General features: G+C 37.3%; 1 protein-coding gene across 3 annotated transcripts in view; it reads right to left on the bottom strand.

Annotated features, from left to right (window-relative positions):
- Nckap5 (NCK associated protein 5) overlaps window positions 1-13,085 on the bottom strand; it is an 864,637-nt gene that overhangs the window by 549,300 nt on the left and 302,252 nt on the right. Inside the window, exon 1 of one of the 3 annotated variants that reach the window (XM_090342915.1) lies at window positions 1,670-2,125. The exons of the other annotated variants lie outside the window; for them this stretch is intronic. Within the exon in view, the coding sequence (XP_090199041.1) occupies window positions 1,670-1,728 (59 nt within the window). The 5' untranslated portion in view covers window positions 1,729-2,125. Of the gene's footprint in view, window positions 1-1,669; window positions 2,126-13,085 lie in introns of those variants that run through there. 3 annotated transcript variants of the gene reach the window in all.

Below are 13,085 nucleotides of genomic sequence, written 5' to 3'. Positions count from 1 at the left end.
CTCACAGGAAAGTTGCATTGTAATCTCCCTATATTCTGATATTCCAAACCTAGATTTCAGATAAGAAAGATGTACATTAGTAGCGTGAAGAGGCAGTAATGGTTACTTTAAAAAAAAAAACAGTAGAGTTAATTTGTCAAGAGATCTTAAAAAAAATATTCCTCCTGGACCTCATTGTTTTTTAACCAGAACTAGCAGCAGTTGCTGACAAGGAAGATTCTCTGGGCATCCATTGTTACCACACGGTTTCCTTTCTCCTCACAGCCAAGTAGACACATGCCCACATGATCATCTAACAGTCTCACACTAGGACAGCCTGACACTGCAGAGGCTGGTTTAGCTCAGACTATACAGGCTTCACACAGACAAGTCCTGCTATGGAAGAGTCACCTTTAAGCTGTGATGACTTGTTTCTTTTGGTCCTACCTTTGACTTAGATAAAAGAAATAGAATCAGATCTTTCTTCATCTCTGGGAGGAAGGAATCAGACATGTGTTTTAGATGAGAGGGTGCTGAGTTCAACTCAGGCTGCTCAAGACCACCACCAAATATTTTAACAAATGCAAAATGATTTTCCACAGCAGCCAAAAATAGGGCAAGGAGGAGGCTAGCATCCCAGTGCATAATGCCTGCAAATCTAAATTTGTGACTTAATTGCTGCTAGGGAAATCCATCCAAGTGTGTAGAAACATCTGCAGAAATAGCAGTTTATGAAAACAAGCCACAACCCTTTACCATCTCCCCAGGCAGCAGCAAGCTCTGGATGGTCTGTAGACAGCAACTTCTGCAACAGGTGAAGTGAAGAGTTGGCAGGTCACGTTCATTCACATCACCAGCACTCTCAAAAAATAACAAGTCCTGCGTTTCAGGGCAAAGATGCTGGCCTTACCAATGTTACCTTTCAATGAGCAGTCACTGAGTTCCTGCTGTGCAACCAGGCCAGCAGTTTCCAAATTTTCCATTCATTAGTAATGACATAAATTGTACTAAGAAAGCTCAATGCATTTCCAAATACAGTCCAGGTTCAGCACTGTGCCTGTGAGAACAGACCTCCTAAAAAGGGTAAGGGGAAAATTAACAAGTCTGGAATACCTACTATATTGAAGCAATCTGTGGACCCTCTATTCTTTTTAAAGAAATTATTTATTAATTCTTTATTGTCAGGATAATTTATACAGGGGTTACAGTTACATTCATCAGGTAGTAGTTGCATTACTTCTCACATACTGATACTGCTTCTTATGTTTTGCCCCCCGTTTCTCTCCCCCACCCCTTCCCAATCATCTTGTTTGCCCCCCTTCCCTTTCATATTTCAAATAAACATATATATAATATACCAGGTAACAAAGTCAGATAGAGCAATAATATGAGATTAACAAGAGGGGAAAAAGGAGAAGATAAATAACTTAGTATTTTAAGAACAACAATCACACAAAATAAACCTCTTGTTTCCATTTCCTAGAGTTCCTAGGTATATAAGGTAATATAGGATGAGACTAAATGAAAGGATGCTCTATTCTTAACTCTGATAAGCTCACCAAAGAGCTTAAAGATTTTTTTCTTGCCTATTCTATGGAAGACACTTTAAAGTTCAAGTGAAGCCAATGAATTACACAGAATAGAGACATTAAAAAGCAGAGCTCAAAAAGGTAGAAAGCACCTGACTCACATGAAGAGCCATTTCCTTTCCACGGACCCCCATGCCTCTTTTTCACACCCTCCACTCATGAGATTGCCCCTCCTTTATTTCCTCAGCTATCATCAGGACAGAACTGAGAAGGGGACATGATGTCCCAGTTGTAAAAGCTATTGAGCTGGAACTTTGATATTATCTTATTGTAGGTATGTGCCATTGGAAAAGTCAGTTCGATTCCTAGTCTTGGGTTGCTTTTGTTTTGTTTTGTTTTTTTCTTTTTTTTCATATATCTCAAAATAAAGATATATGCCAAACCTATGAAGACAAAAAGGGAAATATAGAGAAAAAATACTTCAAAATTATAAATCCCAGTGTGAAATAGTAATATCATAAACCACTGCACGATTGAGACCAGATGCTGTTTACCAATTTACTTACCATGAGGCTTTCACCTCAAGCCAGATGCAGGCATGTCCTTCAGAAGATCAACTACAATATCAACTCTTAAAGTAACAAAGAGCTGCAGAAGCTTCCTTATACACTAGGGTTGTCTCATTCATTTCTCTAGGCAAAAAGCCCACAACAACTCTAAGTATTTTCAGATGATGAGGATAGAAGTTAGACAAAGATCTCTCTCAAAGACCCAGTCTCCCTGTATTCCTGTCACTGTTTGGTCTTCTTCCACAAGGAAAACCAACTGTTCCTGGGATTCATGTAAATCACAGGCTGTAGCAGGGATGAAGCACCACCATGTTTCAGGTCAAAGCCTAGAATGTCTAGAATGTCCATGTCAGTTCTGAGCCACTGTGTACGAGGTGAAAGTGGAGAGAGCACATGGAAAAATTACAGAGAGAAACCTAATGCCCTAGAATTGTTAGCTGAATCCAGGCTTTTCTCCATCCATAAGAAGCACCAGATGTGAGGCCTCTTAAATATTTCAGGCCATGCAAGTTCTCAGACAACTGTAACTCCAAATAAGATCATAAAGAGCAGAACCACTTACTCAACTCTATCAACTCACAGAATTTCAGACCAAGTGCAATGGTAACCCTTTTAAACACCAGTCTCTTGGTATGAGTGATTTATGTGTGTTTCATAAGTTTTACACACTAATGTCTGGAGAAGGTAAGGATGGAGCAATTACCTTGGATCCAGGCTAATGTGCCTGTGGTTTAGTTTGTAGATTTCAATGGCTTTCTGTTTGAATCCAAGTATGCATGGTGGATGAGGGTAGATCTGAGGAGACATTATCTGGGCACATTGTTAACAAATGGCTTCTAGTATACTTCATGGAAATAGAAGCCTTTGTTTTAACTACAGAGTGTAGTTTTTCTTTCATTAATTGAAGAATACTCAACAGTGAATGGGATAATGCTATGCATCTGTCAATTCATGTGGCCACATTTCATTTCTTAATTAGATGATTATACACTCAAGATACTTTACCAGATATTTTATCCTTCATTATAAAATTAGAAAATGAATTGTGTGTGAGTATTCATTCTTTTTCATACAGATTGAAGAGGGTTTTTAGTCTGATATTATTTGATAATAGACTGCCTTTGCTGTTTCTTTAATATTCACAATAATGAATGGGATTTTGTATTAATATAAAGAACTTGCCCAATTCCATGCCCACAAAATTTGGACCTGCACAGGATTTTTTTAGTGAAATAGGCAACATGCTAAGAAACGCTGGTATATCTAGGTAGCACGAGTTGATTTAGTAAGACACCAGTGAGCAGAAATCTGTCATGCAAAAAACACAAGGAAATACAACTCAGGATTTTCAAGGCTGTGTGAAGTGCAGATAAGCAATATAATGAAAGAATAAAAAGGATTCAGATACTTTATGGAATCACAGACAATAAAAGAGAAAAATATTCAGACATATTCATACTACTTTGAATCATTTACAAGCTAACAAATGTATGAACAGAGTTGTAACAAGTATAGCAGTAGAAAGTAGTAAATACAGAGACTAAATGAGTTATTAATTAAGCAACCCAAAGCATTTATATACATAAATATGTAAAGAAACTGGAAAGCTAAGGACAACACCTCTAAAGAACAATTCTAGAAGGAAAAGGCAGCCCAGTTTTACACTATTGCTTTACTCCACTGCCTGCTGTGAACAATGTTAAGTATATTTCTCGCAAACACCAGTGGCTCCGGCGATAATGCTAGCTAATCAGTGGTTGAGATCTGAGGATCTGTAGGAAAGCTGTAGGAAAGTCTGTGGGACTCTTATCTCCAGTTGAACATTACAAAAGCCAGAAGTAAAGCTTCACTCAAGGGGTGAAGGATCTAGTCTTGAACAAATAGTTTAAGCATAGCATCTAGATAATGAGTTCAAGACCCAGGACCAGCACACACACACACACACACACACACACACACACACACATACACACACACACAGCAAACATTTCTCAAAAAATAGAAAATAATCATAATAAACAAATCAGTATTGTTTGTAATCTTCCACAAATGATGGAAAGGCCAGAAGCATAACATCATGTCCTTAAGAAAAGCAGAGTGTAAAATTTGTGAACAATCTATAGGTCTGTCCCTGGATATTATAATGACAAAAGAGGGGTTAAAATATGGTTTGCTAACATTCTTGAATCACCATGGATGAATAAATACAGGAGAGCTGTATATAGTTTGTAGTTTTCCCACTATCCTTTCTGATAAAACTCCATAAGGTGAGATAAACAGACAGAAGTGTACTTAAGCCAAAAAGCATTTGTCAAGAACAGTTTCAAGAATAGAACGTAGTTTCTTTTCTATGTTGCAGATATTTCCTCGTTGGGCATTATCTAAGCCACACCCTCTCAAGCCATAAGTTCTAATGACTGTGTCATGCTACTTAAGACAGTATTATATCTGGCATACTGTTTCAAATAGAACATTGTTCTGAGAAAGCATTTGGACTACAGAGCATTAATAACAAAAGTTAAATGTCTAAAAGACAGTCTTGCCTCTTTGGCTCTGGTGTACACACGAAATAGCTCATGATTTAATTACTTCACAGAGGGCAAAAATGCGTTAAGGCATAGAAAGCTATGAAGCTCCTAAAAGAATCTAAGACAAGTGAGATATTGCTAGAGTTTTTCCTATTTTGGCAATTGTTTTTCACCTGATCACTTATAGGAGAATGGAGGATCTTGAATGTTCTGTAGCTCTTGAAATCTGTCCCTCCGTTTCCACTCTCATGTATGCCCTTACCAACCAATGTCTTCATGTATAGGACAAGAGCTTGAATCCTCACCTGGTTCCCTACTCAGATCCACAACTAGCCATTCTTATATTCATGTGCTTAATACTGTAGTAACCTATTAGGATTAGCTGTCTGATTCTGTTATTATTTGTTTGTTTTTTTATAAAAGTACTTAAACTGCTTGATCACTTGCATGTGGTGTTTTCCTGGTGAAAAGGACCCCTTGTGCATGGTGCTCTCCTTTAAAAACTCAGCCCCACAGAAGGTCTGGGCTGCTCTCTACCAGCCCAAAGGTGGAGAGTAGCTGCTGCACTAGTAAACTAGCTCCTAGCTCCATTCACTGAGTTCTGGTGACTTTACTGCCCACCCCGGGAGGGCAGCCTCTGGGATGCCAAAATGACTGGGATATCACAAATACCATCTTCCTGACATCACCAGAGACTCAAAATCATCCATGGCTTCCACTGGCAACTCTTTCCCTACGCTGCTCCATTAGCATGATTTATTGATTAACCTATTTAGGAGCCACTTAAAAAATAATAACACAGGTTAGCATATGGCAGCCTGTAAGAACTACACTTTAACTCAGCTTTTCTCACTTTTTAACCATGAAGGCACATTGACTTAATACCTCCACATCATCAGAACTGGTCTGCCTGAAAAACACGACTTGGGAAATATTGGCCCTGGTGAATATCCAAATTGCTTATGGTACCTGTGATGACTAATATTAAATTTCTTTGTTACTTCTGCACCATCAACTCCCATCTTCTCTTCCAGCACTACTGTACCTGCCCAGGCCTGAGCTTTGCCCTCCAGTAGATCACTCCACATATCCAAGTCCCATCCTGGTCAGATTCTGCTCTCCTCCCCCAGAAGGCTCTTCCCAATGACCTTGACTTCTCTATTGCTCATCTTCCATCATCCCCCACACACATTTCCTTTTACTCTTTCACAAGCTCTATACTAAGCCTTTTAACATCTTAAAAGATGCTAAAAGATCTTGAAAGACTGTGACCCCTTACTTCATATAACTTATATACAATAAAAAGGGAAGTTTCAATTCATCTGATTTGGGGACTGGAAAGGGAATCACGGAAATAGTGACACAAAGGACAAAGGATAAGGATACAAGATACAATGTTGGAAACAAACTTTACAATCTGGGTGGGGGAGTGGGGGGGAAGGGAAAGTGAAAGAAAATGAAAGAGGGGGTAACACTGTTTGAAAAGAAATGAACTCATTACCTCACTTATCTAACTGTAACCCCTCTGTAATCACTTTTATAATTTTAAAAAAAAGTTTCCAGAAGGGATTTTTCCTGATAACTAACTTTATAGCAAACATTTAACCAATTACATCTATCACTAACCATTATGAATCCACAAAACAGAGGCCTCACTCTGTAGAATAAGATTTTTTTTTGCTAGTCCTGGGCTTGAGCTTAGGGCCTGAGCCCTGTCCTTGGACTTTCTCAAGGCTAGAGCTCTACCACTTGAGCCTCAACACCAATTCCAGCTTTTTTTCTATGCATGTGGTACCGAGGAATCGAACCCGGGTCTTCATGCATGCTAGGTAAACACTCTACCACTAGACCAAACTCCTGGCGCCTAGAATAAGATTTTATGTACATCATGTGTTAAGTATATTTCAATATATTTAACATGTAAATTTATTTATTCCCATGTATTAAGATGAAAGAGGAAGCATGTTAGAATATAATTCTCTGTGAATAGTAATTTAGCACAGTAAGTGAGGGGTGTTTATAGAGAAGCATTTAGAATCTAAAACTTCTATAAAATCATCATTACAAAAATGTCTAATGAGTAAAGAAATCCTTAAATTATCCAGTGATAAAGGTGCCACTGTCCTTAATTTGAGGTAGGATAGACAAGATTCATAGGAAAGGGAAAAAAAGAGAAATATGCCCTTAGAATGTGTTAATCAAAGTAGAGGTAGTTTCTAACACAGTAAATAAGTTTCATTCCTCCTTTGTTTTCCCTGTCCTGGACTCCCAAGTTGTCAAATTGGTCCTCAATGTCAAGCATCATACAATGACAACCAGAAGTGTGTCAGGATTAATTAGGATATGGTGAGAAACAGAACATTAAAGTGTCTACTTCTGAAAGTCTTTGTACAAGGATGAGACAGCCTAAAATTATGTCTTATCTGAAAGCCATCCAAACTAGAAAATAGACAAAAATCATGCAATGTCAGGCATTGTTTCTTTTAAGGTCTGATGACTTTTAAGATCCAATGCTAAATAATCAATGTGAAAATAATAAACAATGGTAACAATCATGATATGACAACCGACATACTTAGCACAAGGGGGCACCTAGTCATACTTTGGTCAACTAATAAAACAGGAAAGGCACTGTATACCTCCCACCTGTGCACTGAAATGCTGCTTGGCTTTAACATGCTGCTCTAGCTTGGGTGCTATAATTCTTTTAAATTGGAGTCTAGAATAGGCTTCAATCAGTAAATGTCTTCTTTAAAGTATTATTTACTTTTTGTAGGTCATGGGGCTTGAACTCGGCCTGGGTGCTGTCCCTGAGCTCTTTGGCTCAAGGCTACCGCCCCACTCTTGAGCCAAGCCCCACTTTCCATTTTCTAGAGGTTAAATGAAATAAGAATCTTAGGTCCTTTTGTACCAGGACTGGCTTTGAACCTTGACCCACAGATCTCAGCCTCCTGAGTAGCTAGGGTTATAGGCCACCATGCCCGGCTTTCTTCAAAATATCATTAAACTTATTATATTATTATTATAATTCTATTATTATTAGAATTCTTTTGTTACACAAAGTACAATGATATAGTAATTTAGAGGAATTACTATAATAAAATGATTATTCAAGAATATTGAATAGAGTGATTATTGATTGGATAGTTCATTTTATATAATCTGAGTAGAAAAATCAGATGAAGAGAGCAGGAGTTGAGTTGAAGCACCTGTCACTTAAAGAGATGCAAAGAACCTCGTAAGTATCAGAATGTTAACAATTACAATATGCAAATTTTAACAAATTTAGCTTAATAAAACAATGTTTAAAACCAAGAAATGGCTAGGAGATTATTTTTGCCATAAATGACAAAGTTTCTTTCTTCTGTTATTGTACCACTAATAAAAGAGGTCCAGAGATGTTTTAAAAGGAAAAAAAAGAAAGAAGAAAGAAGGAATGAAGGAACAAAGGAGGGAAGGAAGGGGAGAGAGGAGAAGGTAGAGAGAAGGAAGGAAGAACAAGGAGGAAGAAAACAAAGGAAGAAGAGTCTGGTGGAAGTCAAGTTGATGAAAATGTGCATCAGGTGATTGTATATTGTATATTTATTCTGATGCTAAACTAATTTAATTTTAGTTTTTTTATAATCCTTACTTACCATTTGGTGAGACATATGGTTTTGATATGAATTATATTAGAAAATACCTTGGTAGTTTAAATCTCATGTAAGAGAAAAGAATGGAAGGAGTAATTAGTGAGAATGTGGTCTTTCAACTAGCAAAGAGCCTTACAGGAGAGATAGAATATTTTCCCTGGAGGGATGTGCAGTGAAATGAACAAAGAGCCAAGAAAAGAAGAGAATAGAGAATAAATTCCTTGTTAACCAAGTCCAATATTCCTCTCTCTCATTTCTATGACAATGTGAACAGAATGTAGGTAATCAAGAGATTGTTGAATCCAATTACAACCTTGAGTACTGTAGCTATTAAAAACAATCACATTCAATACTTCCAGTTTGCTCAATGCATCGACAAAACCACATGAGGTAGTCTTATCTGGTTGGATAACTCTTTACTTTGTAACTCACAGTATTTTGTTAATACAACTATTTACTTTATCATACATCATGGAAAAAATATTATACTCATTTGGTCTAAAATATCTAAAGACATAATTATGGTATTTTCTTACACATTCCATAAATGTTAAGAATATTTATTATTAATTTCCTTATTAGCATATTATTGTCATTGTTTCTTGTATCAACCCCTACCTTCCAGTTTGTAAACAAAGAACAAGTCTTTTAATGCCTTACAATTCAAGTTCTGGAAGTTTGGCCTAGTTATAGAGTGCTTGCCTAGCATGCACAAAGACCTGGGTTCGATACCTCCATGCCTACATAGAAAAAAAGCCGGAAGTAGTGCTGTGGCTCAAGTCATTGAGCTCTAGCCTTGAGAAAGCAAGAATAATGCCAGTGCTCAGGCCCCAAGTTCAAGCCCAGGACTGGAAAAAAAAAAAAACCTCAAGGTTTTCCACAGGCATCTGATAAATTTAACATTAACTGAAACTCTCAATGTGCATTTACCTCATAAGCCAAACTGGTTTAACTTATATGCAAATACCTCTTTGCATCTCAAGGTCAGCCTAATCATGACCTCCTGTCATATTTCTGGATGGTACCTTCTTTATCTAAAACTAGCTGTAATTGCTTTAAGGGATGAGAAGATTTGTTGTATTTTGTTTTTCTGCCCAGCACCATTTGGATATTTATAACATCATTGAAGATCTATAGAAAATGATCAGTTGCAGTATGAAGCATATTTGTTTGTTTCATTATCTTCTTATGTGGGCCTTGCATAGTCTGAGGGCTGGATATTCTGCTTCTGAGCCAAACCTTTATTTTGTCTGTCATGGAGAATGAACTCAGGGCCTAGTGCCATCTCTGAACTTTTGTGCTCCAGGCTAAAGATCTACCACTTTGAGCCACAGCTCATTTTCTAGTGGCTAATTGGAGATTAGAGTATTAAAGACTTTCCTGATCCGGAGTCTGGCTTTGAATGGTCATCTTCAGATCTCACCCTCCTGAGGAGCTAGGCTTATACACATGAGCCCAGCTCTAAAACCTCTTTATACTGGTTCACTTTCATGAGTAATGATAGGAAGTTCAGAGATTATGTTAATATGGGGGGAAAAGGCACTCTTATCTTAACCAGTCCTAAGGGATACAAAAAAGAACATTGAAAGACTCGAAGAGATTGCCATGCTGTCTGTTGAGTTCTGCTCTACACCTTTAAGGTGCATAAACTGTAAGCTCTTTTCATTTTATTCATGAGGAGGCCTTTCCCAAATCATGTTAATAGTAAGTGATAAGCTGAGTGCTGTTGGGTCACACCTATAATCTTAGTTGTTCAGGAAGGTAAGATCTGAAGATTGAAATTAAAAGCCAACTCAGGTAGACAACACCTCAAAACTCTTCTCCCCCATTATAGACCACAAAGTCAGAAGTGAAGCTGTGATTCACATGGTAGAGATTTAACATTTAATAACAAACAAACAAAATACTAAGGGAGAACCCTTTGGCCCTGAGTTCAAACCCAAGTACCAGCACACATACACACATAAAAGCAAATAATGAATCATCTGTGAGTCCAGGTCTACATAGTTTAAGCGTGAACTTGTGAACACCTGCTAGACAATATGGAGACATAGCAACACTGAGCTCACAAAAATTTCCACATGTTTAGAGAACAGGGCTTTTCCTATAGCATTGTTTACCTTATGTTCAACACCTTTCCAAACATAAAAAAAATCAGTTCCTTTTTATTCTATTAAACCCTCCTTTCAAATCTATGCTGCTTTAAAAACTTTGTTACATCCAGATACACTACCATGAAACAGCTAGCTATGCTCTTGGAGATGAGCATCAAATGCGCTTTGTTATGTAACTCACTGTCATCTATGATCTGAGCTTAAGGGACACATGAAAACTTAGCTTACTAAGATAAAGAAAGCAAAAGAACATAGTTCCCAGCAAGCAATCCCAGCCAGAGACTGATGCCCCCAACAGCTACTTCACCATAGCAGGGAATTCTCTCAATTACACAGTCTATTGGCATTAAATACCACCTTTAGGTATTCAAAGGGAAAAATATGTCTATGACTTTTCAGAAAAATGGCACAGTTCTGCATAAAAATAAGGAGAGTCATCCTCTAACATATTCCCTCAGAAAACATCAAATAAATGAATAAATAAATAATGGTTCTGTAGATTATGGGGTCTTAGGGAGGATGGACAATCAGCCAGAATGCCTATACCACTCCCTGTTAAAATTTGGCATGATAAATAGGAAAATCTGAGCACACCTCTCTGAGGAAGTAAATATCCATTGGAGGAAGGCTCGCCAGTCTGAGTACATCCAATTTGCTTCATATATATATATGTATATATATATATGACATATATATTGACATATAGCCAGCTAGAAACATAAGTTAGCTGTTAGTTAAAATGCTATAATATCACCAGCCATGGTGGTGCACACCTGTAATCTTAGCCATACAGAGGCAGAGGAAATAGCAATGCCAGTTTGAGATGAGCCTGGGCAGTGAATGAGTCACTACAAGAAAGAAAAGAAAAGAAAAGAAAAGAAAAGAAAAGAAAAGAAAAGAAAAGAAAAGAAAGAAAGAAAGAAAGAAAGAGGGGAGGGAGGGAGGGAGGGAGGGAGGGAGGGAGGGAAGGAAGGAAGGAAGGAAGGAAGGAAGGAAGGAAGGAAGGAAGGAAGGAAGGAAGGAAGGCAGGCAGGCAGGCAGGCAGGCAGGCAGGCAGGCAGGAAGGAAGAAAGAAAGAAAGGAAGAAAGAGAGAAAGGAAGGAAGAAAGAGAGAAAGGAAGGAAAGAAAGAGAGAAAGCAAACAAACAGCTGCAGGGTGGCTCAAGTGGCAATTTATTTACCTAGCAAGTGCAAGGCCCTGGGTTCATATTATTATGGTAGCAACAATAAAGCTGTAACACCTGTGAATGCATATAATACTCAACAATGTCCAAATATTGAGTATAGGCTGATCATTCCTAACTCAAAAATCTGAAATCCAAAATGTTTCAGCATTTTAGCATCAACACAATTCCACAAAAATTCCACAAATGATTTCATATGACAGATCGCAGTCAAAACACAAATGCATTAAAAATACAACATTTTAGTATAAAATTACTTTTAGATGATATATATATATATTACCTCCTATCTAGGTCCTACCCACTAGAATTATTCCAGTAAATGTATTACTAAAATATTTTTAATTCAAAATTCTATCTAGTTCTTGCCCAAAGAAGCTCAAATAAGGGATAAACTATTATAATAGGTTTGCATAAATGAGCTCTAGATAAAAAGAAAAATAACAACCTAATCTATAAGTTTCTGTTATGAGGCAAGGCATTCAATAATGGAAAAAAATAAGGTTTTTTTTGTCCCAAGTCTTTCCATTTACTTACAAGTGGTAACTATCATTCTTTCTAACAGAAGCATAGAATTGCATTGTGCATATACAGCATATTTTCTTGCTCAATTGTCCCACTGAGGGTCATCAGGATTAATTCCATATCTTGGCTATGGTAAACAATGCTGCAATAAACATGTTCGTGCTGGAAGCTTTAGTGTGGCCTTGTTTGTGGTCTATTGGATAAATGTCCAGGAATAGAATTGTTGGGTCTTAGAGGAGCTCTATGCTTGGTGTTTTGAGAACCTCCATATTGCTTTCCATAACAGTTGAACAAATTTACATTCCCACCAATAGTCATCGTACTTGGACATGATCAATTAAACATTCACACCATGAGACCAAAGCAGTAAATTCTTAGGAAAGGATCACAAAAGCTATGTGCATATGGTTATATAAAATTATGTATCTTAAATTGAACTCTAAGAAATGGAAACAAGAGGTTTTGTTATTTTGCTTTGGGGATTTTTCTTCTTTTTTGGATTTTTTTTTTGCTGTTTTTGATTTATGTACCTTTTGTCTTGTATGTAAGTTTATTTGTTTGGGGGATGATAAGGGGGAGAGAAAGGGTGAACAAATGCAGCAGAGATTCTCACTAGACAATGAACTACTCACTGGACACTCTGTTAAAATGAACTACACAACTTGGACGGGTGATCAGGAAGGAAAAAAACTGGGAGAAAACAAGGAAAGAAGTGACAGTGTTAAAAAAGAAATGTACTTATTACCTGATTTATGTAACTGTACATCATCTTTACAATAGAAATAAAATAAGTTCCCGAAAATATCTCTAACCTCCAGACTGTGCTTGTTATTATTCTCGGCTTATCTGTTATTGACAAGTTACTTAAAGCTAGTCCCCATGTAAAACTGCCTAACTTATGTAGTTTATTTGCAAAACTTTTCTGAGCTAGATAAAGTAAGGCAGCAAAGTCCCTGAGACTGCAAGGGCCAGAACACCAGCCTTGAGTAAATAAGCTAAAATACAACACCTAAGCTGAGTTAGAG

Source organism: Megascapheus bottae, chromosome 12, assembly GCF_031878675.1.
Source record: "Megascapheus bottae isolate mThoBot1 chromosome 12, mThoBot2.hap1, whole genome shotgun sequence".
NCBI classification, from domain to species: domain Eukaryota; kingdom Metazoa; phylum Chordata; class Mammalia; order Rodentia; family Geomyidae; genus Megascapheus; species Megascapheus bottae.
Note: the sequence above shows the minus strand (reverse complement) of the source record. Positions and strands in the feature narration are given on the sequence as shown.